The following is a 24,620-nucleotide window of genomic DNA, read 5'->3' as shown; positions in this document are numbered from 1 at the left end:
TACGTGAGATGAACCCAGGTGTGCCAGGTTCAAGAGCACTTACGGTTTTGACTCCACCTTGTCAAGTTCACACACGGAACAGCATGTGGCCTCTGGTCTGTAATGCTATGAAAGGCCCTCCACTGAGTAAAACTCAGAATGAGTGCATGTGATGACACAGCATATCTTCCTCAGTCTGGTCTGATATGGATCTCAACCTCAAGCCTAGCTGAACCTCTAATGGAGTTAAGACTTTGGAAAAGGATTGGCCCAACCTTTACAGGGAACGATGTGACTAATATCTCAGTCAGCCTCCCCACACCCAGGCACAATATCATTAAACGTGGTCCCAGCCACTGTCCATATTCACCTTTAATAGATGTGATAAGCACTCCTGCCTGTTCTCAGCTGACATCCACGTGCACACAATAAAACTAACTCAGCATTTTTAGAACTGCCAGGTGAATATAACAGGAAAATTGGGCAATGGGACTGGTGCTGGGACTTTTCAAATTCAACCATCTATGTGGAGAACAGTGACCTTCAGATATTGTGGAACATGAGTGAGTCCTTAAAACTTGCTATAGTGTCAGGAATTGGAATGAAGTTAGTGCAGTGACCCAAAAGCTTGTGATATGTTTGGTTACCATGTCCTGCCTCTAACCAACTCCTCACATTCAGAGGGATAATGTCATAGAGTTTGGGCATAATATTTATTTTGAAGCTTCTGTCATGTCAACTACAGTGCTAGTGACACACTGAATAAGTGATTTTGTCTATTTATTTTTAAAATGTATTTATTTTATTTTTGGCTGCGTTGGGTCTTCATTGCTGCACGCGGGCTTTCTCTAGTTGCGGCGAGCGGGGGCCACTCTTCGTTGCAGTGTGCGGGCTTCTCATTGCAGTGGCTTCTCTTGTTGCAGAGCACGGGCTCTAGGGCACCCGGGCTTCAGTAGTTGTGGCTTGTGGACTCAGAAGTTGTGGCTCGCGGGCTCTAGAGCACAGGCTCAGTAGTTGTGGCGCATGGGCTTAGTTGCTCTGCAGCATGTGGGATCTTCCCGGGCCAGGGCCCAAACCCGTGTCCCCTGCATTGGCAGGCGGATTCTTAACCACTGTGCCACCAGGGAAGCCCTGAATAAGTGATTTTAAAAAGATCTCTGAGTGTGTTTCATCAGAAGTTAATACCTACATACATCACAACCATTATGACCCTGCTCCAAAAAATTTTCTCTTTGAGAATTTACTTCTGAGAACCACACAGGACAGGCATTCTGGCTACTTCATGGTCACATATTGGTCTCTACCAAAATCCTAACCACCGGGCTTCCCTGGTAGCGCAGTGGTTGAGAGTCCGCCTGCCGATGCAGGGGACACGGGTTCGTGCCCCGGTCCGGGAGGATCCCACATGCCGCGGAGCGGCTGCGCCCGTGAGCCATGGCCGCTGAGCCTGCGCGTCCGGAGCCTGTGCTCCGCAACGGGAGAGGCCACAACAGTGAGAGGCCCGCGTACTGCAAAAAAAAAAAAAAAAAAGTATCACTCCATCTGAAGTGAGAGCAGATCAGAAGGGATTCGGGTGGATCGTGGTCATTTGTAATCCAGGTGAGAGATGATGGCAGCTCAGCCAACAGGAGGGGTGGTGGAGCCAGAGCACAGTGTTTGAACTGGGAAGAGATTCCAGAATGACTGGGCCTCAGTGATAGTTTGGACATGGGCTAAGGGAGGGAGGGCTGTCAAGGGTGATTTACTAGGTGAAGTCATGTCACAGGTACAGACTTGGCCCTGAGTACAACAGGATACCAGGCAAACAAATGCCTGCCTTCATGAAGCCGAGGACAGGGAAGAGACTGATAAGTCAAAGGGCCCTGACAATACAGCAGTCAGACTGTCCAAGCTGAGTGCATAGGAAGGGCACCAGCCCGACATTGGGTCATGGGGTCAGGAAGGGCTTTCAGGAGGAAATGACAGCTGAGTCGAGACTTACAAGGCAAACAGAAGTGAGGCAGGTCATCATCAAAATATCTAGAAACCATAAATGCTGGAGAGGGTGTGGAGAAAAGGGAACCCTCTTGCACTGTTGGTGGGAATGTAAATTGATACAGCCACTGCGGAGAACAGTATGGAGGTTCCTTGAAAAACTAAAACTAGAACTACTGTATGATCCAGCAATCCCACTACTGGGCATATACCCTGAGAAAACCATAATTCAAAAAGAGACATGTACCACAATGTTCATTGCAGCTCTATTTACAAGAGCCAGGACATGGAAGCAACCTAAGTGTCCATCGACAGATGAATGGATAAAGAAGATGTGGCACATATATACAATGGAATATTACTCAGCCATAGAAAGAAACGAAACTGAGTTATTTGTAGTGAGGTAGATGGACCTAGAGTCTGTCATACAGAGTGAAGCAAGTCAGAAAGAGAAAGACAAATACCGTATGCTAACACATGTATATGGAATTTAAGGGGAAAAAAATGTCATGAAGAACCTAGGGGTAAGACAGGAATAAAGACACAGACCTACTAGAGAATGGACTTGAGGATTTGGGGCGGGGGAAGGGTAAGCTGTGACAAAGAGAGAGAGTGGCATGGACATATATACACTACGAAATGTAAAATAGATAGCTAGTGGGAAGCAGCCGCATGGCACAGGGAGATCAGCTCGGTGGTTTGTGACCACCTGGAGGGGTGGGATAGGGAGGGTGGGAGGGAGGGAGATGCAAGAGGGAAGAGTTATGGGAACATATGTATATGTATAACCGATTCACTTTGTTATAAAGCAGAAACTAGCACAACACTGTAAAGCAGTTTTACTCCAATAAAGATGTTAAAAAAAGTGAAGCAGGTGAAGAGAAAGGAGAGTGGGCTTGGCACAGGGATCAGCATAGGGTGGTGGTCCTCAACTGAGGGCGATTTTGGCCCCTAGAGCACTTTGACAATGTCTGGAGACCTTTTTGGTGGTCATGACTGGGGAGTTGCTACTGGCATCTACTGGGTAAAGGCCAGGGATGCTGCGAACGTCTTACAACGCACACCACAGCCCCTCCCCACAAATAATGATCCACCATGTCCGTAGTGCTGCAGTGAAAACCCTGGCCAGAGGCTGGGGCTCAGCTGAGGACAGTGTGACTCTGCAGCTGTCTGGAGTGTGGAGTCACGGGCTGTGAGGGAGACAACAGGTGCTACCGAGAGCGGAGCCTGCGTCAGGCCCTAGGAGGCTGCAGGAGTCAGACAAGGGCATTCGAACCCAATGCCAAGGGTGCTGGGGAGCCACTGAAGGTTTCCAGGCAGGAAAGTGTCAAAATCAATCAGCCTTGGAAGCGCCAACAGGAAGAGGGAGCTGGGATGAGGGTAAGGAGGAGAGGAGTGCAATGTTCACGGCAGCAGTATTTACAATAGCCAAGACATGGAAACACCCGTCAACAGACAGTTGGCTTAAGAAGACGGGGTATAATATATATGTAAAATGGAATATTACTCCTTCATAAAAAGGAATGGAATCCTGCCGTATGCAGCAACATGGATGAGCCTAGAGAATATTATGCTTAGTGAACTAAGTCAAAGACAAAGACTGTATAATACCACTTACATGGAGAATGTAAAAGATAGTACAAGGGAATGCATGTGCAAAACAGAAACAGACTCACAGATACAGGAAACAGAGGGGAGAGGGAAGAGAATCGGGCGCCGCGCGTGGCTCGGTGCGCGGAGCATGGGTCGGCCCTCCGTCTTCCGTGGCAAGTGCCAGGCTGGCACTTGAGTTGTGGCACTGAGGAGAGAAAGAGGGTCGTGAGGCTCGCGGGGTGTGGCAGGAGAGGGCTGTCATGCACGATGATGCGATCCAGGGAACAAATGGTTGCCGCCTCACCTGATTTGAGGTAAACACGTTGGAAGCTCAGAGCATCCTTTCAGATCGAGTGCAGCTGACGAAATACGGTCCACGGGATCAAAACGATGGAAGGAGAGTGAGTCTGCCAATCTGGTTCTGCCACTTACTGTGGCTGCTGTGTACAGACGCACAGGCTGACCACAAACCCAGGCGGAGAACCTCCTTCTAACTGGCCCAGATGTGCCGCTTAGGCTCGCCATAGCCCTGCATGTGACCCCAGACAAGTCATGCCTCTTCTCTGAGCCTGATTGATACTGCTCCCCTCTTAGGCTTGATGAGAAGATCAAAGTAGATGAATGCCTAGCAGAGGTCAGCCACTTGGTAGGCACTCACAAAATGACTGCTGTGATAATTTTACAAGAAGCCCAGCGCTAGACCCTCTGCCACGATCCCCACTGTTGCATTGTTTCTGCCTCACCTGAAAGGCACTGTAGCTGCTCAGAGGACCTTTGCTGCCATGCTCGGTTCTCTGAGGGACACTAGGAGCCAGCAGGACCCCAAGGCTGCAGCCGGTGGGCAGTGGATGAAGGCGCAGCTCGCCTGGAAGCTGAGTCGAGCAGCCACGTGCCATTGTCTCACTTCCTCACAGCCACGTGGAGCTTCGTCTGTGATTTTATTCTGAGTGTCTTAGAGTCACCATGGAAAATAGGCATCAGCCTGCTGCTGGACAGATTCGCAGAATGTGAAACCGCCAAAGAACACACTCCAGTGGAAGAATCCCAGCTATTGATCTCTGATGATGTACCAGGCCCGTCTTTCAATCTGATGGAGTCTTAGAGGCTTCTGGGTTTTTCTTTTTGCGTAGCTGCCCTGCCTGAGACAACCAGAACCTGGCTTGGTGACCAGCGTGGCTAACACCTATTGAGGGCGTGCTATGTGCCAGGCTTTGGAAAGGCAAGCCGTGTGTCTTATGGCTTTAATCTTCATCACAGTCCTATGAGGGAAGAGCTGTGACACTCAGAGAGGTTGAGTAACTGGCCTGGGGGTGACCAGCTAGTAATCGGTAGAGCTGAGATCTGCACCAGAGCAGACCGATGCCAGACTGTATAGCTGCAGAATTCGTTCTTGCAGGGATCCCTCTTTTGGATCCCCTCTTCCCAGGGGTGTCAGGGAGAGCAGGAAAGCCCCTCTGGTGAGGCTCCCTCTCCTGCCCAGGAAGCGGCTGGCAGAAAGCGACGGGGCGGGAGGGCAAGGAGCAAAAGTTAGGTCCGCGCTCTGGAGGCTGCAGCCCGGGGCTGAGCACACAGGGCGGAGCCTTGGAGCAAAGTCCCCTGGGGTCCCGGGCCGCATTCCTCTGAGGTCTGCAAAGGCCACCGCTTAAAGGCGCAGAGGAGCAGCTGGGAACGAGAACAAAGCGGCCGGGCCCCCCTCGGAGGAAGGAAGGAGCGAGCCCCAGGAAACAGCCGATAGCGCTAAGCTCAGCTTGTTTTTTTCCTCTGCTCAACAGTTCTCCTGCCACGGCAAACAAAAGATGTACATTCTGATTCCCTCTTCTGTTTGGATTGTGCTGTCGAGTGGATCTGGTTTGTGCTGAACTGGGGGGAAGAGGCATCCGCGGGCGGTTTCTTGCTCCGCCGGCCAGTTTGCTGGGCCATCGGGAAACGCAGAAACAGCTTCCTTGACGGCGTCTTTCTCCCCGCGCGGCTCAGTAAATCCAGCCTGGCCTGGCCACACCAAGGGCACCAGGATACAGGCATTTCCTTTAATGATGGAATTTAAGGTTGCCAACTTTTCAGGTTCACTGGGACCTGGAAGTGACCTTGACCTTGAAGGACCTGCACATACACACGCAAGCATGCGCGGGGACACGCACACTTCTTAATGGACGTTTAAAACTAGTCGGATGAGAACTATGCCCTCTAAGCCCCCCACTGAAAGGCCACACCCTGTTCTCATCACTGCGGATGAGGTCACAGTTCGCTCCTGCCCAGAGCCACACTGGGCTACCCAATGTGCAGACCCCGCCCCGCCTGGGCCCTGCCACTTAGCTCCCATGGGCCCAGGGGTGAGAGTGACAACAGCTGCAGGGTCAGTGGAAGCCAGCATCCAACAGCAAGAGCAAGGAAGGGGGTGTCCGCACAGGTCCCCACGAGCTGGCTCTGATCCACCTTCCTCAAAGTCTGGACACCTGTAGGTGACAGGTGGCCCTGATGGGACTAAGCAACCCACATGCGATGACAGTGGTAGATGGACTTCTTGCTGCCCACCGGGGGAAGGGGTTTGGACCCCATCTGGCCTCCTGATGCTTGATGCCCTGAATGCTGGGCATACTTTGTGTTGCCTGACCAGGTGCTGACGGAGTGGACCCACCAAAGGGCGCTCTAGAACCAAAGCAAAACAAAATGAAGCAAAAAAAAAAAAAAAAGTCAGACTCTACACAAAACCCACCACGGAGTTCTGTTGCTGCTGACGCTCGAGTGATCCCTACGGCCCTGGCAATGGCAGTTCCTGGTCTCACGATCTGAAAGACATTGTTTTGACGCCACAGAGACTGACGCGCGGGGGGGCCCTTTGTAACTGCAGGAGTTAAACTGAGCCACGAGAGGTCAGCGTGGTTAGACCTTGCCCCATGCTGCTTGGCCCGTTCTCTCCTCCCACCCCACTCTGAGGAGGCAGTTCACATGCCGAAGACAAATGGCATAAAGGGCAGGCAATTCATTTTTTCAGCTGGAGGCCGCGATGGAATTTGGGCGCTTGGACTCTGGCGTACGCTGCTAATTCCATTCTTCTCCTCTGTGAAATACCTCCACTCTTCAAGGAGGTGGTGCCCTTCAGAATTCCATCACTGACATTTTCTGTCTTTAGGGCCAAGAGGTAGAGTCCTGATAATTATTTGGAAGGAATCTGAGGTTACCCTGCATGCCATTAGCGCTCTTTCCAAGATTCCAAGGGGTTATAGTGCCGTAAAGATGGCCGGCGATTCTTCACTTGTTTCCTGGGGGTGGGACCAAGTTGGTCCCAGCGTGGCTCAGGGTCTGGTGCCCACCGACCAGCAACCTCTGTGGTGTGGAGCAGGCCAGCCAGCTTGCCTGAGCAGTGATGCCGGCAAAGAACAGAGAACTTGTTGGGAAAAGAAGAGAAGCAGCTTAAGCAAGAACGGACCAAGATGAGGACTTAGTACCTGGCAGATGGGGAGAGGGAAGGGGGATACTCTAGAGGGAGAAAAGAAATCCTGAAGGGAACTTGGAAGGATAAGAAAAGGCTACCTCGCCTGTTTCCACAGAGGCAGTGTAATGTAGTGGTTCACAGTGCAAGCCTGTGCGTGAATCTTGGGTGGGTGACCTTAGGCAAGATTTAACCTCTCTGTGGTTTAGTTTTCTAATCTGCAAAATGGAGGATAAAATAGGCTCTATCTCATAGGTTTATCATGAAGATTAAACAAGAAGTTCACGTTAAGCACTTGACAAAATATTTAGCATGTAATAAACACTCAATAAGTATTGCCCATTATTATTTCCAACTTTTCTCCCGGTGTGTGTCTCACAATCCTTTGTTCACGACTGGCATATGCTGCCCACTTTTTACCCTACACCTTCTACTGAGCGACTGATGTCTATCCAGTGTCCTGATTAGCAATTTTAATCCTTGAAGTCACTCGCCTCTGAAATCTGCTCGCTGGAAACTTGCCACACACGGAGCAAGCTCACAGTAAATGTGGCTGAGTAGAACTTACCAATCACCACCGTCTGAAATGCAGTGGGATGTTGTTTATAGTCTTTCTTCATGCCTCTGCCACCCCAGCTCAAGAGACTGAGCCAGGGAGAAGCATGACCCAGGAACATATAGCCCAACTCAGAGCTGTAGAGAATGAAATACTACATACAGGGAGACCCTCAGCCCCTTTCCCATCTCAGCTCCCACAGTAAGGGCAAACAGACTGACACCTCTCAGGTGGGATATTGGAGGATCTCCCTCTGGGGAAACTGAGCAGCCTAACACAGAAGGTCTACAGATACAGGTAGGGTCCCCAGTGACACGGCCTGGCATCATCACCCTACAGTGAAGCCCATCAGCTGACCAGCTTCTTGTCAGCATTTTGGTGTCGCACTCTTAAATACAAACAGAGAGTCAAAGATCACTTGTCACTTGAAAAAACCCTCCAAAATGAAAGACAATGCCAAAACAAACAGAAGAAAGAAATTGCAGGAGACAGGAACAATGCAGGGAGTAGAAAAGAACAATTTTTTAAAAACCTACAATTAATATCTTTTGAGATTTAAGGGAAGATACTGCATCCGTGAAACAAGGACAGATGTTGTAAAACAAAGAACATTCAGAGAAGAACAAGGACATTTGGAAATTAAAAATATATAAATATGTTTTCAGAACAACGTGGATGAATCTCAAAAACATTATGTTAAAAAAAAGTCAGACACAGAAGAGTTTCTACCCTACAGTCCCATCTATGTGAAATCCAAGAGCAAACAAAACTAATATATGGTGACGGAAATCAGAAAGTGGTTGCCTGGGAAGAGGGGAGGAGAATGAACCAGAAGGGGCACAAAGGAAATGAATGGAAATGTTCTTTATCTTGTTTGGGTTGTATTTACATGGGTGTAGTCAATTATCAAAATGTACTGAACCCGAAGTATAAGCACATTATTCTGTGTTAATTGTACGTTAATAAAAACATATTTGCAAGAAATGAAAAGTTCAGTAGAAGTTTCTAGATCTAGCTATTTCCTGTAAGTTGATCTAGCTCTCAACTTACAGGAAATACAAAGAATAGAGGAACATGTTAAATAACACCACAGGAATGCAGTCAGCAAAATCTGACTGTGGGAAACTGCAGTTGAACCATTTTTTTTTCCCAACAAAATCTTGCAGGGGATGAGGAGAGAAAGAGGAAAAACGTATATAGTCCTGAAGATTTAAGAGACATATCAATCAATCACACTGTGTGAACCTTACTTGGACCTAAATTTAAACAAACTATTTAGGGGGCAAGTGTATAGGACAATTGAGAAAGTATAAATATGTCCAGATATTTGATAGTATTCAAGAATTATTGTTATGTTTAAAGTGAGATAATGGTGTTTGCAGTGCTTTGTGTTTATTTGCTTGTTTTTTTAAGTGACCTTATCTTTTAGAGATTCATAGTGAAATACTTACAAATGATATCTAAGTTAGTGGCAGGGGTGGGGGACATTGGGCTTGAGTAGGGACACAGGAAACAAGATTGGTCATGTGTCGATAATTGTTGAAGCTGGGTATAGAGTACACTGGGTTTATTATTCTAGTGTCTTTTCTTTTGTGTATGTGTGAAATTTCCCATTATTAAAGTACTTTAAAAAAATAGAGGAGTTAGAAGAAAAATTGAGGAAGTCTCCCAGAAAAAAAAAAAAGAAAGAAAACAGAAGACAAAGAGATAGAAAGTAGGAGCAAAAATAAGAAACACAAAGGATAAGTTCAGGATTTAAAAAAAGCAGGGAGGGGAGAGAGAAGAAAGAAAATGAAAGGGAGAAAATGATCAAAGAAATAATTTCAGAAAATTTCCCAATACTGACAGCCACTAGTTTCTGGATTGAGAGACCAGCCAGTAGCCAGCACCAGGGATGAAAAATACCTCACAGCAAAGCCTGTCACTGAGAAATTTCATGAAGTTGGTGTACTGGGCCACAGACCTCACACACCCTCTTACATTCTCTCTACGGCCTCCTTTCCTCTCTCTCGGGCAACACCCTGTTGACACCACTTGTAGGCCAAGTTGTTCTTCCACTTTTAGAGCTGGGTGAAATATTATACTGTAGTATGATGTGGGACCTGGTTTTCCAGGCAACTGCTAAGGGTCTGGATGACATATCTGGAAATAGAGACAAGCTAGCTTTGGGATAATTCTTTTTTATTTCATGCTTTAACAATTCTATTTTTTATTATTTTTAGTGATGTATAATCTCAATATATGATTAAACATTTACATGTCAGAGAATTCAAAATGACATTTCTCTTTTTTAATTGAAATATAGTTGTACGATATTATATGTTATAGGTGTACAGTATAGTGATTCACAATTTTTAAAGGTCATACTCCATTTATAGTTATTATAAAATATTGGCTATATTCCCTATGTTGTACAATATATCCTTGTAGCTTAGTTTATACCTGTTAGTTTGTACCTCTTAAAGCCCTACCCCTGTATTGCCCCTCCCCACTTCCCTTGCCCCACTGGTAACCACTACTTTGTTCTCTGTATCTATGAGTCTGCTTCTTTTTTGTTATATTCACTAGTTTGTTGTATTTTTTAGATTCCACGTATAAGTGATATCATATGGGGTTAACTATTGACTAATGGAAGTAGGAGATGGGAGGGAGCTGGGCCCATAGATGCCCCTCCTCTGCTCTCCCCTGTGGTTCTTCCTTGTGACTCTTGCAGAAGAGTTTCATGTGCCTGATGAACTAGCAGCCAGTGTGGTAACGTCTGGCATCACATCCCCCCACCCCTTACTCCTTTTTCCCCTGTGCATTCTATTATGAAAACTTTCAGACATACAGGGAAGTTGAAGGAATTCACAGCGAGCACCTGTACACCCATGACCTAGAGTTTACCTTTGACATTTTAAACACCTTTATTGAGATATAATTTAAATACCATAAAATTGACCCATTTAAAGTGTACAGTTCAATGGTTTCTAGTATATTCACAGAGATATACAAACATTATCACAATTTTAGAATATTTTCTGCACCCCCAAAAGAAACCTCCTACCCATTAGCAATCACTCCCATTCCCCTTCTGCCAACCCTAAACAACACTAAAATTGGTTGCATGCAATTTTAGATACTGCATTTCAGTGGAATCCTACAGTAAGTGGCCTTTGGCGACTGGCTTCTTTCACTTAGCATAATGTTTTCAGGGTTCATCCATGTCATAACATATGTCGATACTTCATTCTTTTTTATAGCTGAACAATATTCCATTGTGCATTATTGACATTTTATTAGACCTGCTTTATCACATGTCCATCCATCTATCCATCCCTCTGTTGATCCATTAATCCATCTTATATCTTTCATGTATTTCTCCCATTTTGTTGTTGTTGTTGTTGAGCACACAAAATTCTGAGTCATTCAGGGTGAGGTTACGTAAGATAATAAGAGCAATGATGAAAAATTTGCAGGTCAACATGTGCTTTGACCTTCACATTTTTAATACCATGCTCTCTGACATAAGAAATTTATAAATATGTATCTTATTTTCTGGCCTAGTTAACTTTCTTTTTCCTCTGATAAATATTACTTTTTTCCTTTCCAAAGTACTTAAAATTAGAGAATGAGCTTTTAAAAATGAGATATTTAAAAAATGAGTGTGTATTTCTTACATGAAAACTAAACATTATGAAGGACTTACTTGAAGTTTTACTCGTGTTCTCACTGGATATTTCCCCCATTTTTTAAGCTTTTTCCCAACCGGCAGTGCCTTCACCTTGCACACCTCTCAAGTGAAGCTCATATCACATTACCACATGGCCACCCTCGGTGCAACATGTGAGGTTGGGAGATGGAGTGCTTAGCCTTCTGGCTCTATAGTAAAGGGACAAAGGGAAAAGGGAGCCTGGGAATGGACTTTCGCCACCTTGGCAGACCGTGTTTCTCAATTTCATCTACATCTCCCCCTCCAGTCTCCCCTCCCACCATTGCATCCCACAGAACTTATACTCCAGAAATGCCAAATTACTTAAAGTTCCCCAAGCACCCCACATTTTTCCGGACTCCATCTCTTACACATGTCCGTTACCTGGACAGCCTTCTCTTTGTGAGAAGGTTCTTCCCTCATAATTCAGCTCAGCTGTCACTTTTCAGTAAAGTATCCCCAACACACACATTGACACACACACACACACACACACACACACACACACACACACACACACACACACACACACCCTCTGGCCTCCCTATGTTTGTTTTCCACTCCCATTAAGGCATTTACCCTCCTTTACTGAATTAACCTTTTGACCTGTCTCCACCAGCCTATAAATCCTCAAGGTCAGGGGCCAGGCCTAGTATGTCTTGGTATCCCTAGAAATCACTGCAGGGTGTGGCTTAACAAATACTTGTTGGATATTGGATGGAAAACATCTAGCTACCATCTTCACTATTGTTTACGTAAGAAACATTTTGTTGGGCGTGCAGCAAGGGAGGCTCGAGGGTAAATACCCAGTTTGATACAAAGATGAGTAAGACTGTATCCTGGGCCTCAGAGGAGCCTACAGCACCCTTTTGTTTTGGCAGACGTAACTCTGGACAAGATGCCAGGACAACAGATGTAAACTGTTGTCCCAGGCCAACCGGAGCATGTGGTCACCCAAATTACATACACACTCCTACGAAAACAGCAGTGCCATGCTGACTCATGCCCAGCCTGTCAGACCAAGGTCACTTCCACAATTTTCTTGCTCAGGCCAATTACTCCTCATTAGTGCTTAGGTCATTTATGTTTTTCATTGTTGTTATCCATGTAAAAATCATCCGTGAAATTTAATGTTCCTAAGGTATTACATATATTGTGTACATTAAAAACATATATTTAAGCAACTAGACAGAAAAATAATCACCCAGTAAACAACTAAAAATACTTTCCAACCTTTTTTGATGTACTGAATTCACATTTATAATCAGTATAATCAGTATGCAAAACCCATTACATATATGCACTTCTTGGTATTAACACTAGACTCTAGTCTATTTTTTTTTTTTTTTGGTCGCATGGCGGGCACGTGGGCATGCCCCCTACAGTGGGAGTACAGAGTCTTAACCACTGGACTGCCAGGGAAGTCTCCTGGTCTATTGTCTTTATTGAAAGGCATTGGGTGTTTCCAGCTTGCAACCGTGAAGAATAATGATGCTACGAACATCGCGATGTAGATCCCTTTCCCTTTCTTTTGAATCAATTCTTTGAGCTACTTGCTCCAAAGTCAAGTGACCTGGTTGAAGAACAGGAACAGTTGATACATCTCATTGTCTATGCTCTGTGTCTTACTGCTCTCCTAAAAATCGGAGTCAAATTACAGAGCACATCTGTTTCTCACAACTCTGCCAATAATTTATGTTCTCATTTTTATGTAAATATTAATAGAAGCTTATTGTCATTTTACGGTGTTCTTTGCATTTTTAAGTGCTGCAAAGGTTATACATTATACTTTAATCAAAAGCAGCTTAGTTTTTATGAAAACATAATGTAAATATATACTTTATAATTACAAGATATGTTGCAGGTGTTCATTAAATATTTGTTGAATGAATGAACGTATTGAAATTATACTCAGTTACAAAAGACAGATGCTGCATGATTCCACTTATATGAGGTACCTAGAATTGTCAGATTCATAGAGACAGAAAGTAGAATGGTGGTTGCCAGGGCCTGGGCAGTTGGGGTAATGGGGAATTGTTTTTTGGGGGTTTTTTTTGTTTTGCTTTGTTTTCTTTGGCTGTGTTGGGTCTTCGTTGCTTCACGCGGGCTTTCTCTAGTTGCGGCGAGCGGGGGCTACTCTTTGTTGCAGTGCTCAGGCTTCTCATTGCGGTGGCTTCTCTTGTTGCAGAGCACAGGCTCTAGGCTCTTCAGCAGTTGTGGCACGTGGGCTCAGTAGTTGTGGTTCATGGGCTGTAGAGCACAGGCTTAGTAGTTGTGGCGCACGGGCTTAGTTGCTCCACGGCATGTGGGATCTTCCCGGACCAGGACTCGAACCCATGTCCCCTACATTGGCAGGCAGATTCTTAACCACTGCACCACCAGGGAAGCCCAATGGGGAATTGTTTAATGGGTATAGAGTTTCAGCTTTTAAAGATGAAGAGTTCTGGAGATTCATTACACAACATAAATGTACTTAATACTCTTTAACTAAACACTTAAAATGGTAAGATGGTAAATTGTATGCTACATGTATTTAAATATATATACATATATATACACACATTAACCCAATGGTCATTTGGTATATATTGTCGGTAGAATTGTGCCTACAATATATAGTCTTGCGTGTTAAATGAAGTTTCATGTGTGGAATTTTATGGATTAAAATTTCTGTATTAAATTTTCAGTGCAGAGACAAACAGGCAAAGATGGCTGATATATTAGTATCTTTACATAGCAAATAGAGTAAAAAAATCATAGACTAGATAATATTATGTGAACGTCCAATATTAGCAATAAAGAACTCCACTTAAAAAAAATCATGCATCTAATTTTCTATTATCTGTGAATAAAAAGCAGAAGCAGGACTTAGGGGATCTTAGAGACAGCCGCGTGAACTTTTTACCTTAAAGATGAGGTGAGGGGACTAAGAGAGTCTAGGTGATTTTCCCACTTCAAGATCAGCCGTGTCTCTCTCTTTCATAATGCACTCCAACCAAGTCCTCTTTATGTCTCATTGGCCAGAATGGATTGCATGGCCCGCCCTGACTGCACCAGAGGCTGCTGGGAAAGCAGGGAATAGAATAGGTTAGACACATGGCCACTCCAAGTAAATTAGGGTTCCCTCAACAAGGAAAGAAAAGGAGAAAGGGTATTGAGTAGGCTGTCAGCAGTGTCTGTTCAACTCACATTAGTGTTTTTGTTTTGTTTTGTTTTTGTTTGGGGCATTACAGGCTGGAACCAATGGTTATATGGCTCCTGAAATCCTAATGGAAAAAGCGAGTTATTCCTATCCTGTGGACTGGTTTGCAATGGGATGCAGTATTTATGAAATGGTTGCTGGACGAACACCATTCAAAGATTACAAGGAAAAAGTCAGTAAAGAGGATTTAAAGCAAAGAACACTGGAAGAGGAAGTCAGATTCCAACACGATAACTTCACAGAGGAAGCAAAAGACATTTGCAGACTCTTCTTGGCTAAGACACCAGAGCAACGCTTAGGAAGCAGGTAACTATCATATAAAGACATGATTAGTGATGTCAGCATTTCCACAGGGATTTGGAGAATACTTTGGATTAATGACAAAGGTTTGGGATTAAGTAGTAGTAGTATTTTCCTGTTATTATTTGTATATTATGTGGTTAAGTATTTTCAACACTTTCAAACACTATGAACACTTGATATGGAACAATCTCCAAGATGTATTTTTTTTAAATAAATACTGCAGTTTTTAAATTTTATTTTATTTATTTATTTTTGGCTGTGCTGGGTCTTCGTTGCTGCACGCAGGTTTTCTCTAGTTGCAACGAGTGGGGGCTACTCTTCGTTGCCGTGCACTGGCTTCGTATTGCGGTGGCTTCTCCTGTTGCCGAGCATGGGCTCTAGGCACGCGGGCTTCAGTAGTTGTGGCACGCGGGCTCAGTAGTTGTGGCACATGGGCTTAGTTGCTCCGCAGACCAGGGCTTGAACCCGCGTCCCCTGCATTGGCAGGTGGATTCTTAACCACTGCGCTACCAGGGAAGTCCTCCAAGATGTATTTTAAAGTGAAAGTTTTTGCCCCTTTAAACATCTCTGTAAAATATCATTAATCAGTCAACAAATATTTATTAAGTACATATGATGTTGCCAGCTATGTTAAGTACAGTTGAAATTAGTTTTGAGGAAAGTCAAGTTTTATTGCCTACAAAGGAATAATAAGATCAAAATATTTTAGAAGAAAAAAATAAGAAAACCTGATCTATGAAAAGACCCTTGGCAGTGAGTAACTGTGTTATGTAAGGAGAAAACCAAGGGTTTTCAAGTCACAGACATAGACTCACAACCCAGCTTGGCTACATACTGATCATTTTACCCCAAGCAACTGAATTACTTTCTTGGAGTCTCAATATCCTCATATATAAAATGGGTTTTTTTTGTGGGTGTGATTGTTAATTTTATGTCTTAACTTGACTAGGCCCCAGTACTCAGATATTTGATCAAACACTATTCTAGATGTTTCTGTGCAGGTATTTTTTAGGGAAGATTAACACATAAATGAGTAGGTTTTGAGTAAAGCAGGTTATTCTTCATTATGTGGATGAGCCTCATGCGATTTGTTGAAGGCCTTAATAGAAAAGGACTGACCTCCCTGGGAGAAGAAGGAATTCTGCCAACAAACCACCTTTGAACTTGAACTGTGACTCTTCCCTGAGTCTCCAGCCACACAGCCTACCTTGCAGAATTTGAACTTGCTCAGCCTCCACAATTGCCTGAGCCAGTTCCTTAAAATAAACTCTCTCTCTCTCCCTCCCTCCCTCCCTCTCTCTCTCTCTCCCTCTCTCTCCCTCCCTCTCTCCCTCTCTCTCCCTCTCTCTCCCTCTCTCTCTCTCTCTCTCTCTCTCTCTCTCTCTCTCTCTCTCTCATACATACACATGTACTGGGGGGAGAGGAAAGAACTTTTCTTCTACCCTCTTAGGTTTAGGAATGGAAGCCTAAAAATTAAACTGCCCAAAGATTATTAACAAGAGAAAAGACAGATTTTTATTTATGTACATACACAAGAGTTCACAAAAAAGTGTAACTAGGGGGCTTCCCTGGTGGCGCTAGTGGTTGAGAGTCCGCCTGCCGATGCAGGGGACACGGGTTCGTGCCCCGGTCCGGGAAGATCCCACATGCCACGGAGCGGCTAGGCCCGTGAGCTAGGGCCACTGAGCCTGAGGGCCCGGAGCCTGTGCTCCGCAATGGGAGAGGCCACGGCAGTGAGAGGCCCACGTACTGCAAAAAAAAAAAAATGTTACTAGGTGGCAGTTAGAATTGAGGGCTTATATTCCATTTAATAGGGGAGGGGGATGGGGAGAAGGTCACTTACAGGAAAACAAATGACTTCTTTGAAATAGCGGGGTAAGGGCGCTTATGGGAGAACGGTTGACTTTTAGGAAAGATAAATGGCCCTTAGAAGAATAGATGGGAGATATGATAGCTTTGTGGCAATGTCTATTTAGGTATGGTGCTGAGTTCTGTCACTGGTGATAAGAGTCAATCTTTCCTGGTTCCAAAACTCCTGAAATTCCCGGAGAGAAGATTTATGAGTTGAGTTTTTTTCCAAGGCTCTGCTTATCTTAAAGGCAGACAAAGGGGAGTTCAAAACCTGCATCTGTTGACTCTCAAATAACTTCAGCTCAAAATAATTTTTATGCCACTGTTGTGCATTTTGGACACTTCAGCGCCCTTTTGGTTCTGTTTCTCTAAGGAACCCTAACTAATTCAGTGGGATATTTTGAGGTTTAGATATAATGCTTGCAAAGTTAGATATAACATAGCTTAGGAATCATTCAATGTGATAGCAATTATTATTAATTAGTTCTAAGGGTGATATCAGATAATATTTTGACTAAACTACGAGCTCGTGTGTCTTAAATTACTTGGACTGAATTTTCAAAATTTAAAAATACATAAAGAAAGTTACAACCATAAAGTAATATGACTGATTTTTAATATTACACCAAAACTTAAAGAGGCAAATTACTCTAAATCTTCTGAGTAGTTGTCAGTGGAGGCTGTAGAACAGGGCTGCCTTAGCTCACAATGTTTACGTATGGAGGCAAGCTTTTTATTTTTGATCTGATTTTTTAAAATAGCGAAACAAAATTCATTTGTAATGACTTTCAAAGCATTTCAAAGATAGCAAAACTAACAAATGAGTATTTTGAAATGAGATGGAACTCTTCACTGATGTGAAAGTAAAATGTGGAAGTGATTTTCCTGTGTAGATTCCAACATTGTTGTATTAGTGTGGTCAAAATAGGCCACGTTGTGATAACCAGCAAATCCCAAAGTCTCAGCGGCTTAAAACTAAAGGATTATTTCTCATTCATATGAAGTCCTTTATGGGTCCAGGGCTTCTCCAGGCATCTCCCTTCTGAATGGTGACTCAGAGCTTCAGGCTGCTTCCACCTTTCAGCCCCACTGGAACTGGTGGTTTCGGTTGCTATGGCAACAAGAGAGAATGCAGAGAACCTGGGGAGCTTTGTCCTGCCTCAGACCCACTTTACAGGTCATTTCAAATACACTTCTGTTGGACAGAAGGAGTCCTCGAGCCCTGCCTAAGGGCAAGGGAGCTGACTAGTCCTGCTTTCTGTCTGTCCAGGAAGGAGAGGAGAGCTGGATATGGTGAACACAGACCATCTCTACCATCTTGGCTCTCAAGCCCATGCGGGGGGAATCAGAGAATGTACCAACAGTGGCCAAGGCAGTGAAAGAAGTGAACAGTCTCTTTAGATGACTTCCCTGAAGGGAGCACAACCCACTTGGTGTCTTTGAATAAAAATCTATCTCAGTACTTTATAAGCACACTTTGTTTTTGTTTTTGTTTTTTTTTTACATCTTTATTGGAGTATAATTGCTTTACAATGGTGTGTTAGTTTCTGCTTTATAACAAAGTGAATCAGTTATACATATATATATATGTTCCCATATCTCTTCCCTCTCGCGTCTCCCTCCCTCCCACCCTCCCTATCCCACCCCTCCAGGCGGTCTATAAGCACACTTTGAATCTGTAAAATGAAACATTGACTAACTTCTTCGGGAAAACGCCACCTTAAAGCACTGGATCATGGCCTGAAGCTGCTCTGTCAAGCAAAACCTTTTTAGAAAGCATTTGTTGTTGTGACTGTTTTGTATAAAAACTGTTTACAACATTAGAGAGAAAGCATATAAAAAACAGCTGTTCAGTGAAAGAGAAAACCTTCCAACGTTTTCATTTCAACTCTTTGTATTTTTTAAACATTCATTCAAATGAGATAATGTTTGATTACTTTCGTGGGCATCCTCCAAAGCCGAGCAAATACCTAGACAATGTGTTGCACAGCGGAGAGGTCAAGTGCCCCCTCCCTGTTGCATTCACGAGCATTTGAAAGAAAGAAAAAAAACCCCTTCTCCTTCCTTAGACATCACTGAAGGGAATCTCCTCTTTTGCCTTTATGGGTCTGTGAATTAATTTTGCAGAGAAGCCAAAAGCTTTTCTGATCATCTCACAGGGACTCCAGATAGGGTCAACTATGGTGTGTTCCAATAAAATAAAAGGTGAAGACTTAAGTGTTTTGCAGGATTTATTCTGATCAGACAGTGCAGCCAAGGAAGGGCAAATAACCATGCAAGTCTCTGACTTAAGTGCTTCTCAGGCCAATAGCCACTGTTCTTGGCAGACCAAACCCCACAGCGTGGTCCTCGTGTACGGGCAGCTGGTATCTTTCCTTCATTGACTGTTCTTAGAAAATCCATTGTAATCTCTGTGTGGGGTTTGGTAACACAATAGCCCCTGTCCATGCTCTGAAATATATTCAATAAGCAGGAGAAGTCTCCCTGCAGCTGCTGATTTGGCCCTTACAAAAGGTGCTGCCACCCTCCATAGTCTCCCCTATTTGCCCAAGGGCACTGCATGATGATGGGCCAAAAGAGCCCTGAACAAATCTGCCAGGGAAGGGCTCAGGAGTCAAATAACCTTCACTCTAATTACACAACTGAGGTAAGCATGGCTAGTGCAAAATAGCCAAGTGATCAGCTTTCCCGTGGACGCAGAGGGAAAGGAGCAGAAGTTGGAGAGCCTAGTCTTTTGTTGTTAGCATCAGCACCCACAGATATTTATTGGAAAGGGGCATAAGGCACGGGCCCCGCCCTCCAGGGGCATCTAGTTGGGGATGTGGCAGAACATAAAGAAAACCTCAATGTGGCCCATTTTTCCCCAGTCTTCTGTGACTAGTTGCGAAAAGGCTGCAGTTGGCCATCCCTAATGGACACGCCAAGGCCATCTGGGCCTGGTTGAGATGTTAGTTAAGAACGGTGCCTTCTTTAAAAAGTTTATTCTATTGAAGGAGAGTTGATTTACAACGTTGTGTTAATTTCTGCTGTACAGCAAAGTGATTCAGTTATACATATATATACTCTTTTTTCATATTCTTTTCCATTATGGTTTATCACAGGATATTGAATATAGTTCCCTGTGCTATACAGCAGGACCTTGTTGTTTATCCATCCTGTATATAATAGTTTGCATCTGCTAATCCCAAACTCCCAATCCACCCCTGCCCCTTGGCAACTGCAAGTCTGTCCTCTACATCTGTGAGTCTATTTCCTAGATAAGAGAACTGTGCATCTTGATGTGAGGACTGGTATGGCAAGTTCCCCACGGTCACCGAGCCCATGGGCACTCTCCTTTATCCAAGTTAAATCTGCTCAGAGTGACTTTAAAGGTGCCCTCTTGACCTCTGGTACAGTGTGTTCATACCTGCCAGCGGCCATCAAGATGGTACAAGCTTCTTCCTCATGGCACCTGGTCCCATTCTAACTCCTCTGTTCTCTTTGAGACACACAGGCCTGAGGTTCATTCCTGATCTACTTGGGTGGAATTTTACCTCTATCCTTGTTCTGACACATTTAAAATCTGGTACCAACCCCCATTCCTCAAATCTTTCTGATACTTTAAAATGTTGCTGTGTAAATTATACCTCAGTAGATCTGACTTTAAAAAAAAAATCCATCCTTGAAGTTTCAATTCATCTTAGTAACCCTCCCTCAAGGCTCTTACTCTACAGGATGTAAACCACACAGACATTGGTCAGTAGGTTCCTTTTTTTTGGCTGCATTGGGTCTTCGTTGCTGTGCGTGGACTTTCTCTAGTTGCAGCGAGCAGGGGCTACCCTTCATTGCGGTGCACGGGCTTCTCATTGCGGTGGCCTCTCTTGTTGGGGAGCATGGGCTCTAGGCGCACGGGCTTCAGTAGCTGCAATGTGCGGGCTCAGTAGTTGTGGCCACGGGATTAGTTGCTCCGTGGCATGTGGGATCTTCCTGGACCAAGGATCGAACCCGTGTCCCCTGCTTTGACAGGCTGATTCTTAACCACTGTGCCACCAGGGAAGTCTGATCAGTAGGTTCTAATAGATGGCAAGCCTGCATTTCCCTTTCTTTCAATTCATGGAGACTCAGTGACTTTGGGGAGAACAGAGTTACCTTATAGTATCTTATGATACAGTTTTCCATACCTCTCTTTTCAGTGGGGTCATAATGGGAAAAGTCCAAGGAGTCCTGGATGGGTCTTTCTGGATGGAGCTAGGCTTGAATCACAAAACAAGAACTGGGGAATTGCTGGACATCAGAAGCCTTCGACTGAGTTTCTCTTTTCCATAATAATATTTGACTACAATTTTTCCTTTGAAAAATTCACCTATATTTGCTGGCTTTCTCAGATACACAGCTATTTATAACTGCAAAAGCAAGTATAAAGAGGTTAAAAGAGGTTTAAAATACAGTTAAAAGACAGATAGGGTTGTTGTGATGGTTAAATGTGACAAAGTAAGTGAAGAGCATAACGTTGTGTTAGCCGAGAGTAGCTCTGCATAAATGTTGGTCATTTCCACTTGTTATTAGTAACGTGATTATTGAGTTTAGACTCTAGTCATCTTATTGGACAGAGTCTGCTGCAGTAATCCTCAAACACAGTAGGGAGTCTCTGAAGGGGATGTATGTGGGAAGCCCTCAATCCCTTTCCTAAAAGCTTTCTGATTACTAGAACAAAAATGAAAAAGGGAAGACCATGAATGTAATTAACTTTATTAAGGTTGATTTATGACAGAAATTGACTTCTTCCAAAAGGAAGACATCTCTTAGTCAGACCAGCATACCTACTCATATAAAAGAAAAAGAGGGGACTTCCCTGGTGGTCCAGTGGTAAATAATCTGCCTTACAATGCAGGGGTCACGGGTTCGATCCCTGGTCAGGGAACTAATATCCTACATGCCGTGGGGCAACTAAGCCCGCATGCCACAACTACTGAGCTCGTGCACCTCAACTAGAGAACCCACACTCCCTGCAGCCTGCATGCCACAACTAGAGAAGAGAAAACCTGCACACCACAACTAGAGAGAAGCCTGTGCGCCATGATGAAAGATCCCGTATGCCTCAACGAAGATCCTGCATGCCGCAACTAAGACCTGATGCAGCCATAAATAAATAAATTAAATAAATAAATGATAAATAATAAATCTTTTTAAAAAAATGAAAAAGAGAAAAAAATCGTTTGAACCTGATGCCACAAAACAGCCCTCTTTTTATTTCTTTAAAACTTGGACTCAAGAAGAACCAAGAGGAGTGTATGGTAGACCACCCCTAATATGGTCCCCAAAGATCCCTACCTCCTGCCATCCACACCCTTGAGTAACCCCTTCCCTTAAGGATGGGCTGGACTTACTTGTACATACTGACTTGCTTCTAACAAGTAGAATGTGGCAGAAGTAATGAGATGTCATTTCCAAGATTAGGTAATAAAAATACTGTGTCTTATATCTTGAGCTCTTTCTCTATCTCTCTTGCTATGACCATTTGTCCTGAAGAAAGACAGTTACAATGGTATCAGGCAGCCCTGTGAAGAGGCTCACATGGTGAGGGATGGAGGCTTTCCAATAACCATATGAGTGAGCCTGGAAGCAGATTAACCCAACCCTGACCCCCCACCCGAGTCGAACCTTCAGATGAGACCACAGCCTTGACCAACAGCTTTACTGTGATGTCTCTAGAGACCTTGAGTCAGAGGCACCCAGTTAACCCAAGTCTAGATTCTTGCCCCACAGAAACTGTGAGATAATAATAAATGTTTTTGTTTTTGTTTTTTTAAATAAAGCCTTTTTAAAATATTTATTCATTTATTTAGCTGCTCTGGGTCTTAGCTGCAGTACACAGGATCTTCATTGCTGCATGAAGGATCTTTAGTTGCAGCATGAGGACTCTTAGTTGCAGCACGTGAACTCTTATTTGCAGCATGTGGACTCTTTCTTAATTGTAGCATGCGGGATCTAGTTCCCTGACCAGGGCTCAAACCCGGGCCCCCTGCACTGGGAGCACAGAATCTTAACCGCTGGACCGCCAGGAAAGTCCCAAATGTTTGTTGTTTTAAGCCACTAAATGTTGGGGCGATCTGTTACACAGCAATAGGTAACTAATATAAAAGGTTACACAACTAACTGGAAACACACATTTTTCCCCCATATTCTAAGGCAAATACTAGAATAATTTCTAGCATGGGGAAGGAGGGTTTGATAACAAACAACTGTAGTCTCGAGCACCGAATGTATGCTCAGTTATGCTGCTAAAAATTGCTAATGGATTATTTAAAAGTCTTCAAAGATTACTGTGGCAGTTGAGGGAGGTAGGTGGGGCTCCTAGAAATCATGTCATATGAAGAGTGAGGAGATCTGACTGCTGTCTTTTAAAATGTAAGTGGCGGTCAGGTAAGAAGAGACATGCTACACTTGTTCTATGTAACCCTGAAGGACAGAGCAAGAGGCAGTGAGCGCCTTGGAAGCTGCAGGCAAGCAGGTTCTGACCCCACTGAATTTTGCTGGTGTTTCCATGAAACACCAAGAACAAAAGTCATGTCAACTACTTCGCTGTTTAAAAATTACATCCAGGGGCTTCCCTGGTGGCGCGGTGGTTGGGAGTCCGCCTGCCGATGCAGGGGACACGGGTTCGTGCCCTGGTCCGGGAAGATCCCACATGCCGCGGAGCGGCTGGGTCCGTGAGCCATGGCCGCTGAGCCTGCGCGTCCGGAGCCTGTGCTCCGCAGCGGGAGGGGCCACAACGGTGAGAGGCCCGCATACCGAAAAAAAAAAAAAAGAATTACATCTAAGTGTGAAGGTGGTCTACAAACAATGAAAATGCGACTATCTGCATATAGTATAAGTGTGGGGTAAATTTTTTTTTTTTGGCCACGTGTGGCTCGTGGGACCTTAGTTCCCCAACTAGGGATCGAATCCAGGCCCTTGGCAGCGAAAGCATGGAGTCCTAACCACTGGACCGTCAGGGAATTCCCTGTGGGTGGTTTTGAAAGTTGTTATTTTTCTAAATTGTTCTTTATGTGATATTGTCTCTGCAATTAAAATGAAATGTATTCTAGGAAAGCAAGGCCACATATTTTGAATTGCTAGAACAGTTCCTGTTTGGGTTTGTTACTGTGTCTCAAGCTGGCCATCTCCTTTCTTCACAGAGAAAAGTCTGATGATCCCAGGAAACACCATTTCTTCAAAACCATCAACTTTCCTCGCCTGGAAGCTGGCCTAGTTGAGCCTCCATTTGTGCCAGACCCATCAGTGGTTTACGCCAAAGATATTGGTGAAATTGAAGATTTCTCTGAGGTTCGAGGAGTTGAATTCGATGATAAAGATACGCAGTTCTTCCAAAGATTTGCAACAGGTGCTGTCCCTATAGCTTGGCAGGAAGAGATTATAGAAACGGGGCTGTTTGCCGAATTGAATGACCCCAACAGGCCCGCAGGTTGCGGGGAGGGTAATTCGTCTAAGTCTGGTATATGTTTGCTATTATAAGTTGTTCTCTCTACCACACGGGCAGCAGGAGTCTCAGCTGACATAATCCTCGAATGTTCCTAATACGTGAAAATCTGTTGAATGAGCACTGATCAGGCAGGAAGGGCATTTCAACCACAAAACAGTTCAAAGGATAGGTGAGCTCACCACTAAGACATATTTTCTCTCCTTCCTTCCTTCCTCCCTTCCCCCCAACTTACTTCCTTTCTTTATTCTTTCTTTCTTCCTTCATAAAGAAGAGTACAGTCTCAGTTTTCACTGAGACCTGGTTGAAAAGGAACCCTCAGGTTTATTTTGCTAAACTAAAAGCATGAGCCTTTGCCATCATGTCCCTGACAATTACACAAAGTCCTAAGAACAGAGAATGGAACTTTGTGGTATGCTCAGAAAACGAGCATTTGCAATTCTTAGTAAACAATCATTTTAGTTTTTCTTTGTTTATATCTTTTCATCCTTTCATCTTTCAGTGTTTCTCCTTCTTCTGTACTTATAAAAGGGATTTTGAACGTGGAAATAAATGTTTCTGATTTTCCCCCTCCCTGCAAAA

At 44.3% G+C, this 24,620-nt stretch overlaps 1 protein-coding gene across 1 annotated transcript in view; it reads left to right on the top strand.

Annotated features, from left to right (window-relative positions):
• The window catches only part of GRK7 (G protein-coupled receptor kinase 7), a 34,347-nt gene extending 10,274 nt beyond the window's left edge, over window positions 1–24,073 (top strand). The window contains exons 3-4 of the mRNA XM_060149161.1: window positions 14,457–14,731; window positions 23,737–24,073. Of these exons, the coding sequence (XP_060005144.1) occupies window positions 14,457–14,731; window positions 23,737–24,073 (612 nt within the window). The remainder of the gene's footprint in view (window positions 1–14,456; window positions 14,732–23,736) is intronic.
• The last annotated feature ends 547 nt before the right edge of the window (window positions 24,074–24,620 follow it).

This window comes from Lagenorhynchus albirostris, chromosome 5 (assembly GCF_949774975.1).
Source record: "Lagenorhynchus albirostris chromosome 5, mLagAlb1.1, whole genome shotgun sequence".
Taxonomy (NCBI): Eukaryota; Metazoa; Chordata; class Mammalia; order Artiodactyla; family Delphinidae; genus Lagenorhynchus; species Lagenorhynchus albirostris.
Note: the sequence above shows the minus strand (reverse complement) of the source record. Positions and strands in the feature narration are given on the sequence as shown.